Raw genomic sequence first — 24783 nt, forward strand, 5'->3', positions numbered from 1 at the left:
CAAATGAAATAAGCAAAATACTCCAAGTGATCATAGATCTAAAGATATTTATATGCTTTTAACATAGAGGCTGTTGTTGACATCTTTTACTGTATGTCGACGCCTCATCTTGTTCAATTTTCTTCATTTTGTACTAGAGCTTCTGAAAGCCATGTCCTGCTCCCTCATGCTATCATCTCTAATCTAAGGCTAATTCTCCCTGGATTACCCTCCCTGCTCAAATTAAACCCCCAAATGGAAGTAGTATAAGGACTGCACTATACTCATGGTTTCATCTTTGGCTGAAATATGTTTTCCAGGGATCTTATTGGATTGTACCATGCTAAATATAGACACATTTGTAACTCTAATTAACAAGTTGTGGGTGATGCATGACTAAACATACCCCTGAAAATGAAACTGTCAAAGTTTCAAAACTGCTGTTTCTCTCGGCTAGAAACCCACCTAACACTCTCAGTTATAATATGGTGTCTTGAGGAACACTACGTTATTCTCACTCTCTTTTATAAACAAACCTATTGCAACAACTTACAATTTATAGCAATTTTACAAAGCAGTTTGTTCCATGCATTGATGATTCCTGGTACTCTAAAGAGAAAGGACTCTGAGAGTGTTGGGGGACTGTGTGTCCAGGAGATTGGCTACAAAGATGAAAAGCTATAATAACGGAAAAAAGCAAGTAGAGCCAAATGGATGTGAGAGATGGATCGATTTAGGGGTCTGTTTTCTCTCCATTTTCTAAAAGTGAGAGCTGTGAACTTTTTTTGTGTGGGGAAAAGAGCCAGGCTGTGGGTGGAGGAAAAACATTAAAAATGCTCAAGATGTAGACAGAAACAACACGATAGATGTACCTGGATGTGGCTTTGGCCTCTGCTGCCAGAGACTGAGGGGGAAGCAGATATGTTCACACAAAGCAGCTGAGTAAGAATTAAAGGAGGACACATGAGTGACAGGGGATAAAAGGTGGGAAAGGAGGACATATCACTGGAGGCTAAGACACAGAAGCATCCTGGGAAGATAAAGATATTATTAGGAGGGGGGAACAAAATAAGCTGGTGGGGGGGGGAGTATGAGATGTGGACAAGGTGTGAGGTTTGCAATTTAAAGATTTTACACCTTGGGAACCAAAGGCTTCACTCACATCAAGCTGTGTTTGGCATTTTTATATGTAGTAATTTTCAAATCCAGCAGAATTTAATATCACTTAAGAGGAGAATTACTGCTCTTGCAGAAAAGATTAGAAAGAGGCTGCCAGCAACCTTCATGTAATAAGCCAGCCTCTGGTTTTAGACTGTTACAGCAGTGTAGTTCAGCCATTTTCCTGTCTTGTTGGATGCTCAGCAGTATCATAGCCAATGCCGACAACTCTCACATGAACTCCTCTTAACCGCTTGTGCATCACATGGTTCATATTTATTCACATTCTACATGTTATGTTATGAACGAGAGGAAAATAGGAATATATAAGGACACAGAGGGGGTTTCAAGTTTCAAAATATACTCCAGCTCACTTCACTTTTACAGCCAGGTCACTGAACCTTCAGGCAAGTTAGTTAATCAGGCATCAACCACCTCAAACTGAGCACAATATCAGAAAACAAGTTCAGGGTAAAAATTAGATGTAATCTTCACAGAGAGATAACTTAACACTTTGCAGATGCATTCATTTTTTGATTGCCCCAGAAGTATAATTACAGTATGCCTGCACCTCTGATTAAAACATTCTGTGGTTGAAGTGAAGTTCACCATTTTTATTGAAGAAGAGATAAAAAATCTGACAACTAGTTTGCAGTCTAAATAAGACGACCCTGAAGTACAAGATGGAGTTTGATGAGAAATGCTCCCCCAAACATAGAAAGCCATATACCAAGGCTACAAGGCTTTTGACCTTAAAGCAGAGTAGACCATTGTGTGTGTGTGTCTGTGTGTATGCACTCGTGCTAGTGTCTACAAGCAAGAAACAAGAAAAGACATGGTGGGAGGTTGCAATGAGTTTAATGCAGTTTGTAGCCTTAGGTTGCCTTGTCCCACTTTCCACTCTATTCACTTGTGTTCCATGTAAGATCATCCTGTTCCCTTCTTGTTCCTCTCTTCTGCCATGCCCTTATAGCAGCGTGGAGTTCTCAACAGTAATTGAGTGCTGTTGGAAAAAGTCTAAAAGAAAAGGTTGAGGTGTAGGGAAGGGGGTGGAAGGTGGGAGGGTGTGGAGGAAAAATGAGGAGGTAAAACCAGTTTTCCTATAAGGCTGTGAACACCGTGATGTAACACTGGCATTTCTAGCAGCACCAGATGCATGACCAGATGGTGTATTCACATATATTATTTACAATGCAAAATTACCGCAGTGAGACATTTTCAGTTTACATATCACATAAACCACCAATATGGAAGTCAATGTTTGGGGACTGTTGTAACAAGACAATCTGAGTAAAACCACATATAACAACAGCTGCAGTAATCTTACACCCAGTCATACATGGGGATTTCATTGTCGTTTTTTTGCAGCATGTTGAAAGGAGTTGTGGAGAGAATACAGCGTGAATAAGGAGGTAAATTTGGGTTTAAAAAGACGACAGGAAAGCTAGTTCAGACATACAGGATCATACTCTCCCTTTTCCATTTCCTAGAAAGCTCAGTGGGTTATTTCGCTTTAAAATAATATTCTAACAAGGACAGCTAGAATGAGTCAAGCTGTAGTTCAGAGTTGCTCATATTCCCATTCATAGAAAAAGCTGCATTTCTTTGCCAAATCAGCTCCTGGGTGTTAGTTTTACTGAGTAATATTTCATTTAGACGGCTGGTTCAGCACCTGTTCTGTGTTGGCTAAACACCTGGATTACAAAAACTGCTTTTATCACCCTCCTTCTTTATTGGCATTTAAAACGTCAAGTGTAGTCTACAAATAGTCTAGCAAAAATTAACATTAAAAAATTAAATAGTTTGGAAATATGCTTATTCATTCTCTTAACAAGAGTTAGTTGAGAAGATTGCTATCCGCCTCATGTATGTGAAGCATATATGAAAACAACACTATCATTAGCACACCTCACTACGCTGGTTCATTCTAAAAAGTAACAAAAATCTACACATCGGTACCTTTTAGCTCAGTAAGTAACCTTTTATTCTGTTTAGCCTGTAAAGTGTAAAAATTACAACTGGTTATTTTGCCTATTTTGACGTAAGGTCATGTATAAATAACTCCAGCCTACATAGTTGTCTGGCAAATGCACGAAGCCCAAGAATTACACTGCTGTTACCTCAGAGCTGGGATGACTGTTCACCAGTGTTGCCAGTCTGCTAATCATAGCTTCTTAGTTAAGCAGAAGACTGACATCAAACAGGTTGTATAACACCGAAAGCATGTTTCAACATTTCAATTATAGCTTTTGCTTACTAAAACAGTGGAAACGTAAATAAAATCTCCAGGGTTTATTTTGATCCCCCAACCTTCCTCACCCCTTAATGTCCCTATGTAGGATGTTCTGGCCAGAATGATGCAAGCTACAGTGCGTGCTCCTCCTCCTCCTCTGTGATGCTGTTGGCTGTGTTCCTCGGTGTGGTCACAGCTTAGATAAATGACCCTATTAGAAAACATGGTGGGGGTTATCTGTCAGCATCGCAGTTTCTCAGTGCGCTCAGACACTGTGCCGCTACCATCACTGGTTTAGTTCACTGTGTATGATTGCGTGATTGAATTATGTATGATGGCGACAAAAGGAATGTAAGGTTACATTATAAAAAACTGTTGTGGGGATTTTTAGTCTTGCTGCAGGTTTGTAACTTGTCTTGTAAACATACACGTGAACGCATGCAGCAGCAGCTAATTAAAAGACCAAATTACCAATGACTGCAGTACCTAACATGATGTAAGGTCCCATATATTGCTGTTTGGTTATTCCATTTACTACTGGAATAATTACTCGATTCCCAGAAGTTTAATAAGTAAAAAAGATTTATCTCATTGAGTTGCATGAGTACTGCAATGTTTATTATCATTTACATCTACATATTAAGGATATCTACTAAAGCTAAAGCTAGGCTGGTGTTCAGTTGGAAGTGTTGGACAAATTGAACTATGATCGTCGGTGCAAAATTCTGTAGCAATCGATCTAAAAGCTGAGTATGCACCGAGGTGGTCGATCGACTATCTGACAGGGTGACATTGCCATCCATTGAATTGTGCCACCTGCAAGGCTAAAAAAAATTAATCTTGTGCTACATTCATTTTGCCCACTGTGATAGTATACTGTCACATGCTGCCTACTGGTAAAAACAAAACCCACCCTTTTGAAATTCTCTGTCTGGGATATTGAGATGGATTTTTTTCCCTGCTATTTTTTCATTTTACTGATTAAGTAGTTAATTGATTATTTTTGAAAAAAAAATCCATATTGAAAGTATTCTCTGTTTGCATCTTTCATTTCTTGTTCAGCATGCTTTCCTGGCTTATTACCCAATTAACAAAACCATAAATGGATGTACAGTGGTTGTGTATTCTGTGCAGTGTTGTGTGTTTATGAATGAATTCAAACAGCCCACTGCTGAGACTTAATGAGCGCAGATATGGCCCTCCATATTGCTTCTGTCAGTCTCCCATTAATTAAATACCACATTAATGGAAGCAGCAGTAGATCCATGCTGCTGCTTGACTTAGGCAGCGAAAGGAAGACAGGGAAATTCTTAGAAAGGGAGAAGAGTGTTGTGCTCGTGGTGCAAGGAGGATGAGACAGGAATGGCTCCTACACTGTGGCCAAAGATGCGTTTGCTTTTGCCGTCCAAACAATGAGCAGACAGCATTCTGGGAGCTCATTACAGCAGCCTCTGAGCTGGAGGAGACTCTGCAGCGGTGGGGGATCAGAGAGACAGTTCAGTGAGCTCAGCCCCAGCTGCGCTAACAGTCTTTCAGTGAGAGACGCCTGGGCATAGGCCAGCAGGATAAACCCACAGTGACAGCCTGGGATTTGCATGAGCTTCTCCTCCCATCCCACAAGCATTCATTTAAAGTTCGTAGCTGCAAATGGACAAGTTTGGATGAGAGCGTGTGGGAGGTGTGCAAAGTCTCACTAACTTTTTCTGAGTTTCTGCTTAATACTTCTCCTTACAAGTGATTCATAAAGGCTGATGTCCTGGCGTTTTGTGCCAACTGAGTACAGCTATATAATGTTTTGTTGCTCCACCATTCAACTAATGTCAGAGACTGTGACGCCAGTAATTCTTTGTAAATGGCTGCTAGCTTAACTATTGCCAGGGCTTCAATAATCTTGTTAGGTGTTTCATTGTGTGGTGTCTCACTGTGTGCCCGCTTTCTGTTTTCAAGTTGTTCTTACACCACTGGCCCCGTCCAATCCATTCTTTCCACCTCAGTTTCACTTCACAGTAAATTACTCTGTCCCCTTTCTCTCTGTAGAGCCGCAGTCCACGCCACTCCCAGTCTACCCAGTCTGGTCTTGCCGACCAGGCTGCCAAGCTGTCTTTTGCCTCCGCTGAATCCTTGGAGACCATGTCAGAAGCCGACATCCCCATTGGGTTTAACCGGATGAACCGATTTCGCCAGAGTCTGCCGCTGTCCCGCTCAGCCAGCCAGAATAAGCTACGATCTCCAGGTTAAAATCACTGCATACCAGCTGGACTCAAGGCAGCTTTCTCTTTACTCCATGTAGCTGGTGAAGGGAACCACTGTGCTTACAAGGAATTGAAGGAATTGTGTTTTTTCACACCGAATTTACAGTCTTTAGTCTAATTGACCTGCTATAAAAATGTACAGAACACTCAAACCTGATAAAGTATGACTTTGTTTTTCAGTGTTGACGCAGTACGCTCCCTGTGAGCTCAAAAATGTCTTGTAGTTTTTAGAATGGAATAAAAAAAATAATCTTTTTTTTCTTAGGATAGTTATTTTAGTGACATTTCATTTAACTGTAACAGAGTTCATACTGTACAGGACTAAGAATATCCTTGTGTGAAAGCAGAACATTCGAGGACAGTTTTACAACAAAAGGGCCTTGGGAGTGTAGAGAGGATTAATGTGAAGGTGGTGCAGATTCATGAAGAGCAAGGTGTGGAGTTACCTTGCGTAGGTAAATGAAGTGGGTGTAAAATTAAAGAGCTATACCTGATTAGGACATTCCTGAATAAGAAGTTCAAGCAGAAGTGGCACACCAGGCTTGCCTGTCTCCCCTGTCTCTACACTAACGAATGTCTTTGTTTTCTTCTCTCCCCAACTTGTCTGCAGTATTAACTGACACTTAATTTTGCCTGACTTTTAACTCTTGGTCTTTCTTTGCTTTGTTTGTTCTTTTTTGTTTGTCCCATGGTGTATGACTTTTTGTTTGTCCCATGGTGTATGAAGATGAATTTTCAGGTTAGTCAGGCGTCAAACACATCTTTATTTACATGATCGTTGCAGAATCTGCTGAAAGCTTTTTATGAAGTTGGGATGTTTGGGAGTTTAATTATTCATAGGTAGTGCAACTTATACTCAAAAAGAAAACCTTGCAAAAAATTCAGCCTGTGCATGCATCTTTGTGCATTATCTGTGAATTCTCAACTAGCTCTCACAATCCTAATCTAACATTAAGAAAATAAGAGTGGGTTTGGTACTCATTTAGCCATTAGTCATGCTGACATCTGATGAGAAAAGTTATCTAGATTTCGTATACCAAGAGTCAGAACATTTGTATCATTTCAGTTGCAGCCAACAAAATGTCTCTGCTAGTTCTCTCCATCCACTAAAGCCAACATCTTCTGACTCAGCCACCTTCTCCTTCGTCGCTCTCTTTTAGGCGTGCTGTTTCTGCAATATGGAGATGAGACGCGTCGGGTGCACATCACCCATGAGCTCACCAGCCTGGATACGCTGCATGCTCTCATCGTGCACATGTTCCCTCAGAAGTTGACAGCAGGTATGCTGAAGTCACCCAACACAGCCATCCTGATCAAGGACGAGGCCCGTAATGTCTTCTACGAGCTGGAGGATGTCAGAGACATTCAGGATCGCAGCATCATCAAGATTTACCGCAAAGAACCCATCTATGCTTCTTATCCCGCTGCCGCACACCTGGCCAACGGAGACTTGAGGGTAAGCAGAATGGAGCTGGGAGGTGAAAAGGCCAGCCTGTTTTCTGCTATTTCACAGAACAATTCTTGTCTGATCTCTGGCAAGTTTGACAACTGAACTGTCAATGAAAACCATAATGGGGTGCCTTTTTGGTAAGGTAACAGTGCATTCTTTTATTATTTTTATTATTTCAGTGGTTACTTTGACAGGCTATTGCAGTATATTCAGGTTAGTAATTTAACAGGTATTCCTCCTGGAAATGTATTTTCTTATCTTCAAGTAGGCCATCTGTTGCTGTGCAGACACCAGAGAACAATGTTCCTGTGTGAAATGAGCATATTTTAACATTCAAAGCTATTTCTGCTTCAGTAAAGATCAAGGGAGCCTGAGGGAGATCTTCTTTTTAGTTTTTTTTTATACAAAACTCTGCTTACAATCTGCATTATTCACAAAATACTAAGAATACAACTCCTGTTAACCATGCAAGCAGAAAATGAAAAATGATTTCAGTGCATGTACTGTGCTTGTTTACATAAACATTTCATACAAGAAATTGACATGGAAAAAGAGGGGAAAGGGTGGCCAACCAGTATGTGTACACCAAAAAACATCAACAAGTAGCCACATAGGCCCAAAGACCAGCTGGTGACCACCTGGCAACCAGTTGGCAACAGTTGATTTAGAAAAATAAGTATTCCTTGACTCGTTGCCAGTGGTTGTTCATGGTCACTGTGAAATCTATTGCTAAAGCCCCAATTTTGCAGGCTGGATGTAGTTTCTATTGCACTTTTTAAAGTTTCAGTACCAGTGGTTAGTTAGTGTTTGCTAGGCGATTCTTGGTACATCCACCTCTTTTGCGGGCAATTTCTTCCACTGAAAATCAGCAACCACCTGTCAACTGGTCAGGGAATATACATTTTTCTCCAGCGACCAGAGGTTGCCAAAGGGTCATTAACTGGTCTCTAAGCCTGTGTGACAAAGGCCTAAATCGTCACATCTTATTTGAAACCAGAAAAATAAGTGTTTTTTTTTTTTCTGTTGGAAAAGCTAGCAACTATAAAGTCCATATAGTTTTTATGTACCCCATGAAAAGGGTTTGGTTTGGGTTTAGTTTTAGTGCCATGGTTTTTCAGTGTATATGAATGAACCTATCCTTGGTTACAAAAGCTAAACCTCACAGATTGCTCTGTCTTTTTATAATATATTCTCTGGAATAAACTGTTTGCTAAGATGCTGAGAATGAATGAAAACAGGAATGACTTAAGTTAGAAAAGTAGATAGGCGACTAGGAAAAGCAGACTATTTGACATTTAAAAGGTTCAGAAATTAGAAAAATCACAACAGGAGTAAATTAGCAGCAGGAGAACACAGCCAGAGGTGAAGTGAAAAATAGCACTGGGGCATGTTTAACAATAATATACTAGACAAAAGGCAGGGAAGAAGAGCTCAGTGAAGAAATGTTCAGAGCTGTTCAGGTTGAATGAGCTTTGGAATCATGTTATCATCCTGCTGTAGATAAATATACTGATTTGAGACTACATGGTCTTGTGTTGCCTGCAGATTCTTTCCATTTTGAGTAGACACAATCAATTTTATTTCCTTTTATCATTAGTCTAATAAACAAAATCACAGGTAGCATCTCTGATCTCTTCCATTGGACCAATAATTTGTCTTGTTGTTTAACAAATTTATCATCATATTTTGGCATCTGCAGATCCTGACAGCTTGTCTGGTGTCAGCCAGATCCAAGTCATAGTCATAGTCATTATAATGGGAATCACAGCACACTCATCTGTTGGTCTCCATGGTAACTCTCATCCCTCTTTGTTCATTTCAGAGGGAAATGGTGTACTCTTCCCGCGACTCCTCCCCAACTCGCCGCCTAAATACGCTTCCTTCCTCCACCGCCTCAGCATCCTCTGGGTCTCCTTCCCGCTCACGCCTCTCCTACAGCGGGGGCCGCGCTCCATCCTTCGGTGGATCCCATCCCCAACATGATCAGCCCCGACACCCACACCATCCCTCGGCCGGCCACGGTGCCAACGCAGGTCTGTCCCCTTCACCTAGTGCCATCCTGGAGCGCCGCGATGTCAAGCCTGATGAAGAAGTTTCTGCTAAAAACATGGCACTGATGAAAAATGAGGGGCTATATGCCGATCCCTACAGCTTGATGCACGAAGGCCGCCTCAGCATCGCCTCCACCCAGTCATTAGCTACGATCGGAGACCCCTTTAGCTTCCCTGTTTCCGCTGGCCTGTACCGACGTGGCTCTGTGCGCTCCCTCAGCACCTACTCAGCTGCTGCTCTCCAGGGAGACCTGGAAGACTCGCTCTACAAGCCTGGAGGTTCACTATACTCAGACACATACTCTTCTGCCACTCTGGGCATGGGATTTCGCATGCCACCCTCATCCCCACAGAAAATCCCTGACATGCAGCTGAGGGACAGGGACTCTTATTCCAGTACACCCAGAGCCTCACCTGTCAGACAGAGTTTCCGCAAGGACTCTGCCTCTTCTTCTGTGTTTGTGGAGAGCCCGAAATCCAGGCCCAGCTCCAGTTCTGACCCTCTGTGTATAACAGCTGGACCTGGAGAGGGCAGCCGCACCACATCTGGTTTTGGGTCTTCGTTATCCGGGCAAGATTCTGACAGTAGCAGGTCAGTAAGAATCAGTGTTTTTCTGTTTTTATTCATGTATTTTGTTGTATCTTCTGATGCACTGCATCAGGGGGAAAAAAGCAAACAAACAAAAAAACCCCTCGATGTTACATATTTCTCTGCCTGATAAAATTTTACACATATTATTAATTCATGTTTAACAATCTCCTATTCAAATTTGCATATTTCAAATCCCTAAAAACAAATATTTTTCTGTTTGCACCAAATCCAAGTGTTTTTTCAGCTCTTAGTTTGTGTTGAGTTCAGTGTTTTGTTTCACAGATGTGCTGTTTGTTATTTTCGCAGGGATCATCGCCTGGAGCGTATGGAGGCCATGGAGAAGCAGATAGCCAGTCTGACTGGCCTCGTCCAGAGTGTGCTGACCAGAGCACCAGACAGTGACAGCACGTAAGACTCTCCATTACAGCCCATTAACCCTCTGAAAGTCACAGATACAGCATTAGTTTAGACACATAAACAGGATGATCGACAGGATAATTATCTATTATAAGAGCCATTATAAGCTCCATAGCTGTGAAGTGGTGCATTACCTCGTGTGAGCACAGCACAAATTCAGAGCACTAAACATTAGCCACAGGGCACAATGCTGATCAGTGCACTGATAAATACAGACACCTACTAGAGTCTTTCAGGAGATTTTGATTCCTCACACTGACCATTGTTATCAGGGCACTTTACCCTCACATATGCAGTAGACTTCATTAACAAGGTGACAACTTGTTAATGTAATCAGTCTGATAGTATCCAGTAGTGGTGCTTCTAGTGTTAGCACTGTAATTGCCTTGCCCTGTGGCCGTTGATCCTCAGATGTGGCCTGCTGCGTCTCTGCATGATGGCGGGCTGCCCTCCAGACCAAGGGACGGAGTTTTCACGGCCATTACCTTTCTCTTCCAGCGAGAAGACCGAAACCAACAGTGATGGCTCCGCCACTGGAAGTGAGTAAAGCAGCGTAATTGTTACCTGTGAACCCAACCGTTACTAACACTTCCTTTGCTGTGCTGTGCTCCCTGTGCACGCACCCGAATGTACCCAAACTAGCAATGGCGGTGACTTCCTGGTTTAAGACTAATATATGCCAACTTGGTAACTTTCTTACAAGAGGGTGGATAAGAAGTCAAGTTTAGAAATATAGAGTTGGTAATTGTTTATTTGGAACTTTTAGTTCTATTCCAGCAGTGTTCAAACAATGTGTTAGCTATCAAACTACATGTGAATATGTAGTTATACAGTCTGACCCTGGAACTTAAACATGTTTATCTACATATACAGTAATGGAGTGTCCCGTCCCAAGCAGAATTCAAAGAATTTTATTTCACTTTAGCTCTAGTGGGAATGTATATTGACATGTTAATGGGCCAAATATAGTGCATAATACACTGAATCAGATGAAATATCTTTAATAAATCAGTGATATGATAGGTTATATGGTAATACTTCCATGTATCGTAAACAGCGATCCTACATTGGCTGTGCATTTTTTATTATAAGCATTGCAAATCTAACAGCAGATTTAGCTTATGAAGTCATAATAATTCTCATGGACAGTTTTTCTTCTAGCTATCCAAAACTAACTGCATTACACAGGAAAACTTGCCAGGGTTTATTTTAATTGAACCAAATGAGTTCAGTGTTAAAGCCCCTTTGGACACTCTCTGAGAAATTACATTTCCACCTCATTCATAGCTCTTTTTTCTATTTCTCTTTGACCGTCTTTGCTTTTCTGTCACTTCTTAAGTGGAAGAGTTTAATTTCAAATGTCTAATATATCATTTGATAATCAAAATTAAGCATCAAATCAAGCATCAAATCGGGTTAATAGAATTGTTAAAGCTCGGTCAGATGAGAAAATTACTCTTTGGTTCTTTTGAGATTGTACAGCAACGTTTTTTTGCATTGCTAAGTACAAATACAGGAAAGCAGAGGCAAAATGCTAGAACGGATCTGTCAGAGATTGAAAAATATACCTGGTGACAGCTCGTGAAATGTGTTAAATAAACTGAGATGCCAAATTGTAAACATAACCTCCAGAAAGAGAAAATAAGACAGCTTTGAAGTCTCTGGAAGGTTTATTCCTTCACTTGTGACTGTCTCTGCTGGCGGCATGTAAATTCAATTTTGTGTTCAAAGGTATTTTTCAAAATATTAGATATTCTCTATAAGAAACAAATATTTAATCATAGAATTTGTTAAATACTGACAGGAGTTTTGCAGCTTTTGCAGGCCTATAGGTATACTGGATGCATCCCTTTGATACTGTACAGTCATCCCTGTCTCTCCATAATTTTATAACCCTGTTGTCTTTGAAGCTTCCTCATGCATTGGATCACTGCCAGAAGACTTATGCCATCACCACAGCCATTGTCTCTGCTATAGTCAATAAAATGTTCTCCGGGATCACCATTCTGTAAATCTAAACTTTCCTCTCCCTCTTTGTCTCTCTGCTACTCATTAATTTCTTGGTAACTGGCTCACTCTTTCTATATTCCAGCCGGACGACAGAAGAAGAAAGGTAGTTTCCATCTCCTACTCTATCGCCCTTTTACTCCTTCCAGACATTTCTCATTGCTCCCTGACCTCTGTATGGGTGTGTGGTGTTGCTGGGTAGCTGGCAGTGTATATTCTCCTATTTATCTCCTGGTTGGTTTCCCAGAAAGCAGACTCCCCTTGTTCTGTCTCTACTGTTTAAATCTCTGCTTGGTTATTCCTTTGCGAATTTCAGAGGTTTGTTTGTCACACAGTGGAAGACTCCTTTGTGAGGGTGTGTGAATATGTGTGGTAGAATATCTGGTGGGTCAATGGCCATACTCACAAAGGCCTATGTTCAGATAAGAGCATGGTTATCCCCGTGTGTCACTGCTGAATAGACTAATTGCACTTCTCTATGGGTTACTAATAGCATGAGCTCATATTTCTCCCACTGGGCAATTAGAGTTTTGTGAATATGGGACTTTTTTGTATTCACACACTATATCCTCTGTGTGTGTGTGCCCAGAGTTTCTGTATATGTAATTTCTTTGGGCCTTTATGGCAAGTGTGTATTTGTGTTATTGTTTTACTGTGTCATGCTGGCTGGCTGCAACTCTCACCGGAGCATAACCCAACAAACTAACCGCTTTGTTTCCCAACGACCTCCCGGTGACCCCCGTTTCCTGCTCTGTGATTGGCAGCAAATACACCGTCGGCACCTCTAGCTCTGATGCCGCCGCCACCTTCTAACTCAATCCAGGTGAACAGCGTTGGTCGCTTGCAGATGCAGCTCCATCTTCACGGTCTGCAGCAAAACGCCAGCGACCTGCGCAAACAGCTCAACCAGCTACGCAAGATCCAGGTATTTGATATTCACGATTAAAAGTTATTCATCGGTTTGTCCTTTCGGAATTAGAAAACTGGTTATTGTCTAGCTCTACAAACACCGTTTGTTTTTCTAAATATACCTTTGATATTCGAGTTTATATTTCATGTTTCTTGTCTCATCTAAAAGATTATCATAGCTGCAAATGGCAATCTGTGTTTGTGAACCGAGCTCTCTGTGGTTGTGTACTGAATGCCACTATGTAAGAACTACATAAAATGTATCTGGACACATCTATTCCTCCTCCCTATGGAGGAAAATAATGTTTTCATTCATCTTTTTTGTTAGTTATATTCTTGTTATTGCACAACAGAAAAACAAATACATATAAATATGTAATAAGGATAAAAAGAAACAAAGACATCTGATATTAATGCAATATTTCTAAATGTAAATTCATTGTGACAGTGGTATAACTCATCAAAACAAATTGGAAAAGGTGAACAATTATTAACACCCCCACCTCTACCCTAATAACATGCAAATGGTTATTTGTATTTGTATGTGTTGCTCAAGGCTTTGCAAATGTACGCTCTAAAAAATCAGCAGCAGCGTGCCTTGCCTGAGACACTTTACTGATGACTCTGCATATTACACAGTCTTGTGAGCAGTTGTTATTAACAAGTTTCTACTGAAGAAGTAGTCCTTAGGAAGAGTGTTGACAGTATGCTCAGTAGATTATTTAGAGAAACCAGGACACTGTTTCTGGGTTGAGATAAACCCATTTTTTACTGAAGTGAACTGGCATTATCTTGATCAGCGTGAATGATGTGCTAGTAGCATTTGTTTGGAGCGTCTTTTTCCATTTCGCTCCTTAGACCTGTCGAGATAGATGCAGAATTAGACAGAAAGCCACAAGAAGAGTTAACCAAAATGTGGAAATTAAGTCCTTTCTGTATGCGTTTCATTTATCTCCGCTTGAAGTGGTGCCATGGTTACTGCAGGAGGAATTAGAAAGAGATGAGATAAATGCTCTCACTTTCAGAGGAGTGGAGTTTCTTGCAGGAAAAGGGATGAAAAATTGAGTAATGGAAGTGAGAGATGATAGGCATGTAGTGCTTTTATTTGTTCCGTAAGAGCAGTTGCAAGGCTGCTTTCAACTAGCGAAACAGTGAGATGGCGAGCCAAACACCAACGGTTGTGATGCACCGAAGAGAGAACAGTTTGCTGTTCGCGTGTCAGTGTGCCCGAGTGTGACCTCTGCACCTGGGCCTATATTGCTGCCCGTGCCGATGGCCAACAGCTTCAATTTTACATGTGAATGAATTATGCAAGAGGGTAAAGGAGAGACAGGCAACTGAGCAAGACAGAGGCAGCAGAGCATGCTATTTCTCTAGATGCATTAAACATTTTTCTTTAATGTGTTACTGTATTGCTTTTGGCCTCATGCATCTACATCACTGCTGCTGGCAGTATGTCAGGGAATACTGGGTAATTATAAATGTTAGCGATATTGTTGTCTTGCTTCACTTCCTGGAACAAAAGAATAATCAATTATTCATTTTTCTTGCTTACTAGGTGATTTCATCTTGGGGAGTTGTGTTACATGCATAGTCCTGTAGAATATTCCTTTCATAACACAAAGCAAGCGGAGTTCATGCTTGGTGCATCTGTTTCATTTTCCTCAGGGTATTTCAGCCCTCTGTGTTTAGAACAATATTGTGTGCACATGCTAATGCAAATACAGACAGCAGAAAGTGAAGTATTGGCTGTATCTCACAGCGGTTTCAAGAATATATTGTTCATTACATCATGAAGGCTAAAACTCACTAATATTGACTGGAAAATTAATATACATTGAAGGACAGAGTTAAGTGTTCTTCTCATGTGGAAGGTCATGGAGTAAAGATGCCACAGAACCTGACCTCGAGAGGACAAGGTAGAAAAAGGTGTGCAGTTGTTGCAAATCGCTGAAGTTTTTTGTAAAGCCTTAGTCAGCTCCAGTTCTCCTCCTTAATGTGACATTATTTTGCGATAAATGAAATAGCAGCTTTCATAACGCCAGCAAGCAATGCTCCAAAGACCAAGAAGGCTAACATTCCCACAGCTAATTTCCAAATATTTGCTGAGCGTATGTGTATTTCTGTGATGTTGTGTTTTTAACGTGTGGCTTTTTTTCATGCAGCTAGAGAACCAGGACTCAGTGCGAACACTGCTGAAGCGGACAGAGGCGGAGCTGAATGTGCGCGTGACTGATGCCCTGAGGAAGCAGGAGGATCCTCTCCAGAGGCAGCGCCTCCTGGTGGAGGAAGAAAGACTCAAGTATCTCAACGAGGAAGAGCTCATCATCCAGCAACTCCAGTCAGTTACAGTACATGATTTGTTCCTTGGCAGTGCATTGTATAACGGTTGTTGAGCAGTGCATGCTTGATGATAGAAACCAGTAATAATTTTAAAAAAGGGGGTTTCCAAATATAGAAGAATCTATGAATGCAATCTGTGCTATAGGTGAATACTGGTTGACATTTGTGTAGTTTAAGATGTATTTTAACTTGTATTTTATAATCAAATCAGACATAGAAAAATTCATGTCTTTTTTACAACACACTGATAGGATAAAACTGTCGCTATAATTAAGCCCGGCACAGAGCAAGATGCTTATTAAGATCTGAGGTACACGACTGTCCAACAACTAATTAAAGTGACTGCAAAATGAGACCAAAGAGCTACCTTGAGATTTAATAATCAGATAACCTGCTTCAGCCCTGTATGTGGAAATTTTCACTGTGTTGAAATTTGCTGGATCACTCTGTGAGTCGAAGAAGACTTATTGAATGTCACTCGTTTCTGCACTTGGATTTCAGAATAATTAGTTGAACCGTTAGATGATCCCTGCTAATCGATGTCTGGTACTTTGCCTTGCTAGTGGCAGCCAATTATTTTCATTAATTATACACTGAAATTTTATTCATCATATGTCTTGAGGACCAGACTAGATCAACTCAACATTAGCGCTTAACAAATTTATATTTGCGTAGTTTATGTTTTCTTGAAGGCATTATATTATATAGCTATTTTAAAAGGGTTTTTTTTTTTTACCTCAGTTGCTGCATGAAACTTTCCAAAACTAATCAGTACCTCCTCCAGTTCAGCTTGCCCAAACTGTTGATCTAGTTCCCAGTTGATTGAGAGACAGTTTATTGGCAAAAGCATGGCTGAAACTTGAATATTATGATTTTGAGATAAATATTCAGTCGAATCTAAGTGTGGCGGAGGAATCCCTGGTGTTCAGCCTTCTGTCTGTTCCATCTCAGCGACCTGGAGAAGTCAGTGGAGGAGATCCAGAAGGAGTCGTCTGTCAACCACAAGCTGGTGACAGTGCAGGAGCTGGAGGAGAAGGCCACTCTTCTCAGAAAGCTGGGAGAAACACTCACGGAGCTGAAAAGTGAGTCATTCTGGTGGATTTCACTGTACACTGGCGCAAAAAGGAAAACACAGCCCTTATAATGCCCTAGTTACTCATCAATGCACTGGCTAACTTGTAGTCACGAACAGCCAATCTGTAGCACTTAATCACCCTCAGATTACTCATTGTCTCAATGAACTCAGTGACCATTTACCTAAATTGAAAAAGGTTATGGTTGCCTACCACAAAACATTTTGGATAAAATGTAATAGATATTTTTTGTGGGATCACAGTTGGCTCCCTGTGTTAATCTGTTGCTTTCCCCTGAAGATCAATTCCCAGGTCTGCAGAGCAAGATGCGGGTGGTGCTCCGGGTGGAGGTGGAAGCTGTCAAATTCCTGAAGGAAGAGCCACACAGACTTGATGCCCTGTTAAAACGATGCAAGACTATAACTGATACCCTTGCTACCATGCGCAAGTATGACCTAGTACAACAATACCTACTTGGTAGTTTGTATTCCACTAAAAAAACAACATTAAAGTCTAATAGCTGTATTTATATCGAGTTAGAGATTTTAATAACCCTTTAAATAGTGACAAGGAAGCACTTGTCCAGTAAATTCTTAAGCTCTTAAGTATGATCTGAAAGCTCTTAAATAGGTCCAACACTGACTGACCGGTATACACTTGTAATCAATTCCGGTCAGCCCGGTTTTTCCATTTCCACCTGTGCCAAAGGCATAATGTTTTCACCCCCATGTGCTTGTGTGCCAGCAGAACATTATGGATTTTCATAAAACGAGGCAGTGAGAGAGGCCTTTGACCAAGAAAATTGCTTAGATAATGTTGTTGATCCAGATCAGAAACTTTCATGCTTAAACATTTGCTGTTTTTTTTAAGTCAGAGTTGTTCTGAGTTCATTAAGAGATATAGAAGTGATTTAAATCCATCAAGTGTGAAGAAAAGCAGTAGCTTTAAGTGTGTAGTCAAGCTTCCAGTATTGTTGTACTTAATTGGCATTATTGAATGTCACACTGATGAATGTCCTTTTCAGTCACATGAATAACAGTTTTAATTGTGCGGTTAGTATAGACTAGAGGACTTTGAAGGACTTTTTCCTTCGGCATGCCATTGTCTATCTCCTAATCAGCCCTGTGTCCAAAAAGCGCCTCACTCTCAGGCTTAATTAATCTCAGTGATAAAAGAGCTCATCTAATGTTGCTCTATTCTTTCATCTTTTTGGGTAACAGTAAGTTGGCAAATGCATTCAGTAGCAGTGGAAGTTTTTATCCTTCAGCGTTTATTGTTTTGTATCTTTTTTTAGCATTTGCAATTCCTTTTCATTTCAAGATCTGTATAATACAAGTTTGTTGTTTGTGTTACATTTAAAAATGTTGATTAATTAATTCTTCTTCTGTCTTGCTAGACAAGCAAATGAGGGAGTATGGAAGAAGCATGAAGACTTCACTAGTTCATCATCCAAGCACAACGAGGACTTGCGAAAGTTTGCAGACTTTGAAATCCCCACCAGCCCACCGCTCGCCATCAATGACCTCGGGGGAGGCAACAGCTTGTCCAATTGGAGCCCTCACTCCAGCCTCAGCCGTGGACATGGCAACCCATCCGGCCTTCACAAGGATAATCATCCTCCTGTTCCCCACAAGGGCAAGGCTCTGGAAGAGCTTGAGCGTCGTGCTGCTGCTGACAAAGCTTTGTCCATGGAGGTTCGACTGGTAGGGATTATTTCTGCTGTTTATTTACACGTTTTTCACCATCTGCTGTAAATACTTTGTGATGCAAACCAGTAAACCAGTGAGGCATGACCATAGTTTTGTGTTCATACACTGCTCATATCCACCTCTCAACTTCACAGGCAGCAGAGCGGGACTGGGAGGAGAAGCGGGCCAGTCTAACCCAGTACAGTGCTCAGGACATCAACCGTTTGTTGGAAGAGACCCAGGCTGAACTAATGAAGGCTATTCCAGATTTGGATTTTGCTGCCAAGCAGATTAAGCCCTCCTCCAACACACCATCAACACAGACCCCCCAGAGTGGGGCAGCGACCCCAGACCACCGTGCCAACAAGCCCCAGCACAAGCTTTCTGGGAAAGAGGGAGGGTCCAGGCGTGGCTCTGGTGAGATGAGGCTCAGGCTGCATTAGTATGATGGATCGATGTCAAATTAGACAGCCAAGAATCAAGGAAAGGAGTTTTGTTTCATAGCATCCAATTAATTTTTTTTTAAAGAATCCAATCTTTAATTCTTCAGTAAACAATCTCTGTTGTTTAATCAGTTTATTAAACTGCATGTTTAAAACTTACAGTTGTGCTTATATCATAATAATTTGGGGCTTTTAATTACTTCTTTTAATTGTTCTTTTTCCAGGGTAGATTGATTGAAGAGCATACATCTTTAATGGCTTAATAAAATAAAAAAAAATAATTTGAATGTTTGACCCTCACACAGGGTCAGGATTAAATATACATACTCAGTTATATAGAAACACTCTAATAATACTTGGTTAAATGTCTCTTAAAAGGTTAACAGTTACTGTGGTGGGGCGTGGTCTGCCGTGCCATGCAGGGAGGGTGGACGCACCTGCACAGCATCCTTAATCGCGCCCGCCGAGTTAAAACACGGGGACTCAGGGGTTGGTGTGTGTTGTGATGTGATCTAAATAAATGGCTCATAAGTACAATCTGTGGTCCCGCTGTGCCTTAATTCCACCACAGTTACACTTCAACTTTATGCTTGTGGTAGCCATCAACAAGTATGTATGAGTTCAGAGATTTGGGAAGGCCATTCCAGAAGCTTAATGTTAGCCTGTTGTATCCACTACAAAACCAGTTTTGATGTGTGTTTGGGGTCATCGTCCTGTTGGAACACCCAGTTGTCTCCAGCTGTGGATTTGTACAATGTGCTGGTACCACTGGAAGCAAAACAGCTCCAGAGCATGAAGCTACCACCACCATCCTTTACAGTTGATACAGTGATCATATTTTTTAAAAGCCTCACCTTTATTCCTCCATACATAAGCTAAATTGGATTTGTTGGCATGATATTGTTTCAAAAATTCTGTGTTAATAATCTAATAATTGTTTCTAATGACATGTTACTGTGTTTTCAGATGAGCTTACGGTACCTCGGTATCGAACAGAGAAACCCTCCAAGTCCCCTCCACCTCCACCGCCTAGACGCAGTTTCCCCTCATCTCCAGGAGTGACCACTCGCAGTGGGGAGCCACTAATTCCTGGAAAAAGCATAAAGGTAACTGAAAAAAATAGTGCATTGAACAATTCCAGTGTTTTAATCCTTAAATCTACAAATGATCATATTAAGATTCCCCTATAGATATATTTGAGCTTTGGACAAGTTCTTCCCCTTTTTTGTTCTTGTGGCTCTAGAAGTCTGAATCTGAAGAGACAGAGGGACAGAAACCTCACATAAAACTGAGGAGGACCGTGTCCGAAAACCCTCGTCCTTCATCAACACCTCCCACACTGGCTTCTGAAGAGAAAGAGGAGGGAGAGGAGGAGAAAATTGCTGCCGAATTGGAGGTAAAGAAAACACAAGGTTAATAATATCCCCAATAGTCTGTTGTTCATTGAAAAAAAAAACAAAAGGAATGTTTTTAGTATTCATGTTACGTCCACAATTTGGAGCAAGTCTTTGTGTGCACACAGACAGACAATGTCTGTTCAGATATGCTCACCCTCATTACCACATGTTCAAGCAGCAGGTGCCATATGTCCCCAGCCCCTGGCACTGTGAGAGCCCAAAGATCACATACTGCTCACTCACACACATCATCACCCAGGGCTCACAGATCACAGCCAGACAGATGGATCCTGATAGCTGCTTGGACTGTGTTTGAGATGACCTGCTGAAACTGAATAGAGTAAAGACTCAACAGTAATTGAGTTTGATAATTCAGCTGCTGCTGTGTTTTTATTTTGCAGATAATAACAGTTTGTAACTTTCTTTTTTCCTCCTCAGCTATTTGAGAGAGCCCCGCTCAGGCTCTCTAAGCCAGCTCCCCTTTCCCTGCTAGTTAGCCCATGCAGTATGAAAAGTTTACACCCATCCAGACTGGACCTGTGGGCCCCTGAGGCCTCAGGCAGTGAGGTAACCCTTTGGCTTACCCTGAGTGATCTACCTACTAAGTTTCCATCTCTTTACTTCTGCGCCTGCTACCACACACAAGAATTATTAACTACATCACCAGTTCCAAAAAACTTGGGACACTGTATAAAAACTGAAATAAAAAGGTGCAAAAAAACTTTAAGGTAAAAATTAAAAAGTAATTTGGAATTTGATGGCAGCAACATGTCTCAAAAGTCAGGACAGGGCAACGTTTGCAACTATGTAAGCTTATATATCTGGGAACTGAGTAGACTAGTTGCTCGAATATTGTTTTATTGTTGTCTGATATAGGATTCTAGCTGCTCAGAAGTCATGGGTCTTCTTTGTGGTATTTTCATTTGTGTTATGTGCCAAATATTTTCAGTTTGTAATATGTTTGAACTGCAAGCAGGCAAGTTCAGCACACGGACTCTATGAGCCTTACTGTTGAAATAAATGCAGTATCAAAGTAAGAGTGTGTGAACATTAGGTAAAAAGTGTTTAGGCTTAGAAAAAAGCACTTGTATGTGTGTGGAAATGAGGCATGTAGTAAGAAAATGCTTTGAGTGCTCAAACTGCGTAGAGCACAATAAGTAGTATTGGTGCGTTAAAAATCAGTATTACCCTTTCCAGATGTGCAAACTGCTGATTCCATGGCAATAATGCACCATTATACCATCAGAGATGCAGGCTTTTGAACGAAACTCTGATAACAAGCCAGATGATTCCTCTTTTCTTTAGTCCAGAGGATCCAGCAGCCATGTTTTCCAAATCCAATTTCAAATTTTGATTTGTTTGACCACAGAACAGTTTTCTACTTTGCCTCAGTCGATTTTAAATTAGCTTAGGCCAAAAGATAGTGGCATTTTCTTTTGGATCATGTTCACATTTGGCTTCTTCTTTGCATCATAGAGCTTCCGCTTGCATTTGAATGCAGTTTGCTGTGGATAGCACAGCGAACTGTATTCACAGAGAATGCCACCTGAGGGCATCCAATATTGATTTTTGGCTTTGTGCACAGAGATTTCTCCAGGTTGTCTAAATCCTTTGATGAAATACTGTAAAGGCTGAGCTATTTAAAGACTTTCATTTTATTTTCAGGGACATTATTCTGAAAATGTTCCACCTTTTTTTAAATCCAGTTTTATGTAGATTGGTAAACCTCTGCCCACCTTTGTTTCTGAGGTCTGCCTCTCTAAGATGCTCTTTTCTGCCTTTTGTTGCACCTTTTTATTTCAGGTTAAATAATTTTGAGAAAAATACATTGCTTTTGGGATTTGCAAATCATTGCTTTCTGGTTTTATTTCCATTTTACAAAGCATCCACACTTTTTTGGAACTGGGGTTATAAGCTTACTTTTATCTAGTGTATATGGGCAGGAGCTATACAGAGGTTTCTGCTGTTAATGCGCTGCAAACCCAAAGCAATAACTGAAAGAGTCAGGTTTGTCTGACAGTGAGTAATTTGATTCAGTCTGAGTACGTTCATTAACAATTTTTCTAATCCCTCCCATTTATACCTGTTACACAACTTTTTACATATGTTTATAAAAGTCATCAGTCCTTAACAGGTATTTGCACTTATTGATAATAAGTGCAAATAATGTGTTTTTGTGTGTGAGAGCCAGTATGTAAAGAATATACACTGAGCATCCTGACAGCATTATCTACAAAGGTATTAGATACGATGTGATAATACTTCTTTCATGCTTTCTGATGTGCTTGGGTGTTTTTAATGCCATGGTTTGTAATCTCACTTGAAGTTTGTGCTTGGAGTGTGTTTAAATTTAAACCTCAAGTGCTTTCTTCATTTATAGGCAGGGCACTTGTCTCCTGTCCCCCACATCGTGTTGACAGAGTGCTGTCCTGCTTCGCTCACAAACTCAGAGGATCCTGTCAGAGATTTAGGGAATGACCTTGTGGAGGAGACTCAATCACAAGATTGGACTGGTCATCATTCAGTCGGCAAGACTATAATTTCAAGGAGAAAGCATTCAGGGGGATTTGAAAGTCCTCCACAGCGAGAACAGTGTTCGGATAGTGAATTCAAACAGGAAGTTGCCCTGCTGGTGACAGATCTGGACATGAGAGTGGTGTCTCCTCTTGAGGCCCAAGAGCTCAGTGAGACTAAAGGAGATGTTCTTCACACTTTAATCATCTCACCGCAGACTAAGGAACTGTCTGAAACTCAGCTGAGTCACCGGCCTCTGCTAGTGCTCTTCAAGGTACAAAAAACTGTCAAAGAGGCCTACGAACTGCTGTATTCCCTTATGGGGACATTCGAATTAAAATTCTCCCATGCCCCAGGCCAGCAGATGTCTCTAGCTGAGGCTCTGAGGAGAGGCATAGAGACAGGGGCTAGCATGCTGACATTTCACCACAAACCTGAAATTAGGTTAATACCTGAGATACAGCTGAGCTCAATAAGCAGTACTCTTAACCGTAATGGGTCAACTAGCTCTGCGGACACTCCGAGGAGAATGACCGAAAATGTCCGACGCGCCACCTACAAGAGGCTGGACAGCTTGGAGGAGACTATTCGAGAGCTGGAAAACACATTGATAGAGATCAGTGGTCATGCTACTAGAGAGCAGCTGTACAGTCAGACAGTCATCAACAGTAGCCCTGTACCGACGACTGGTAGTCCAACTGAGGCGAAGAAGCCACCACTCCCACCCAAGCCGTCCGCCTCGGGTCCATCATCAATCCAGGTTTACTGCTTACACCTCCTGTGTCCATTCCTGCTCTGAAGCAGCATCCTCCTTTTTCTTCTCTTCTTCTCTGTGGATGACTGTTGGAAATTCACTTTCCTGCTTCTGATGTCTGCTCCCTGATTAAACCGGCATGCGACTGTATTTGAAATCGAAACCGTGCAGAGGGGACAGACAGCAGACTTCCTACCTACTTGTCTGTTCTGTGATTAGTGCTGGGGCTGCTCTCCTGCTGAGCTCAGAGTTGTTAATTGTTTTTTATTGATCTGTCCTGGTATCTCCTATCTGTCTGTGAGTCTAGCTAATTTTGCCTTTTGTTACACCAAGAGGCAATAAAAAATAAATGCATTTTCCTCTTCTCCTTTTCTGCTCTTTACTGGTTAGTACAATCTAATTAATTTAATTTCTTATCTTAGTTCTGCCCTGAAATTCAACTCTCTTTTCCTCACTAATCATTTTACGCATAAAGCAATACAACTGCGGTTATGCTTTATTAAAAGGTAGCATGAGGACATATTTACATTAAGCTGTATCTTCCATTATCCAGGATCATTTTGTTGTACATTATGCTCTTTTTGCAGCAGCTGTTTTGATGTGTCATTGCAAGGTAAACAGAGACATTATTAATGAGATTAAGAATCTGTTCCATGTACATGGGCCAGGTCCCGGTATTGTTCATGTTGGCCTACTTAAATGCCCTGCTGTGACAAGTCAGAATGGCTTTTATAAAAACGGGCCTGTTGCACACATTACAGTGGTTATCCCTAAATGGAGCCTAATATATCTGTTCTGTGAATGTTCACTTTAAAAGATCATACACAGTAGAAGTTCCCCATATGAACACCTCAAGCACAATAAACAGAACGAGGCTCGTAACCTTTTTAATAAGTTGAATTTAATTGCTGCCCTTTCAAATCATTTCAATGCAAGGAATTGAGAATAGCACATTTACAGCAACTTCTGCCCTAAACTGATGTGAGAAATCCTTTCTCGGGGAGCTATTCAGACACGCGTCACAGATAAAAGAGCCACTGACAAATGCAGATGCAGCACTTTTGCGACATTGTTTTGATTAAGTGCGTATTCATCCATCCACATAAATTTACAATCCATGTAAACAGCTGACCCAAAATGTTTAATCATAAGGACATAAACAGAGTCATTTAAACTGTTTAGCTGCTTTCAGTTAACGAGATAAAACTACAAAGAGAAAATTCAATCTAATAAGTTTAAAAAACAAAAGATTTCTTACCAAAGCCTAGTATCACTTCTAATATACTTCACATTAATATGTACTGACCATGTGCTCAACTCTATTACCAGATGTTGTCAGTGGCCTGGCTTTAGCTCACCTCCAGCTGACCGCTACACAACAAAAGATTAGTAATTATCAAAAGCATTCCTGTGTCAGCTGCCACTTCTCTGAGAGGTCTTGACAGCTTACGTAGCACTCCCCGTTGCTCTGATTGTAGCCTACCACTCAGGGCAGGGCTGCAATACTTGACAGTCACACTGTC

At 41.1% G+C, this 24783-nt stretch overlaps 1 protein-coding gene across 12 annotated transcripts in view; it reads left to right on the forward strand.

The window, feature by feature from the left end:
* Positions 1 to 24783, forward strand: part of srcin1a (SRC kinase signaling inhibitor 1a) — a 109718-nt gene that overhangs the window by 72361 nt on the left and 12574 nt on the right. For 6 of the 12 annotated variants that reach the window (XM_025906378.1, XM_025906379.1, XM_025906373.1 and 3 more), the window contains 17 exons: positions 5408 to 5603; positions 6350 to 6361; positions 6783 to 7078; positions 8895 to 9715; positions 10022 to 10123; positions 10544 to 10671; positions 12225 to 12245; positions 12904 to 13064; positions 15214 to 15389; positions 16343 to 16473; positions 16765 to 16912; positions 17861 to 18167; positions 18308 to 18569; positions 19562 to 19701; positions 19839 to 19991; positions 20431 to 20559; positions 22373 to 23266. In XM_025906378.1, coding sequence (XP_025762163.1) covers positions 5408 to 5603; positions 6350 to 6361; positions 6783 to 7078; positions 8895 to 9715; positions 10022 to 10123; positions 10544 to 10671; positions 12225 to 12245; positions 12904 to 13064; positions 15214 to 15389; positions 16343 to 16473; positions 16765 to 16912; positions 17861 to 18167; positions 18308 to 18569; positions 19562 to 19701; positions 19839 to 19991; positions 20431 to 20559; positions 22373 to 23266 — 4077 coding nt within the window. The remainder of the gene's footprint in view (positions 1 to 5407; positions 5604 to 6349; positions 6362 to 6782; positions 7079 to 8894; positions 9716 to 10021; positions 10124 to 10543; positions 10672 to 12224; positions 12246 to 12903; positions 13065 to 15213; positions 15390 to 16342; positions 16474 to 16764; positions 16913 to 17860; positions 18168 to 18307; positions 18570 to 19561; positions 19702 to 19838; positions 19992 to 20430; positions 20560 to 22372; positions 23267 to 24783) is intronic. The other 6 variants (XM_025906380.1, XM_025906381.1, XM_025906374.1 and 3 more) reach the window with 6 other exon arrangements.

The sequence above is a fragment of the Oreochromis niloticus genome, linkage group LG4 (assembly GCF_001858045.2).
Source record: "Oreochromis niloticus isolate F11D_XX linkage group LG4, O_niloticus_UMD_NMBU, whole genome shotgun sequence".
Taxonomy (NCBI): Eukaryota; Metazoa; Chordata; class Actinopteri; order Cichliformes; family Cichlidae; genus Oreochromis; species Oreochromis niloticus.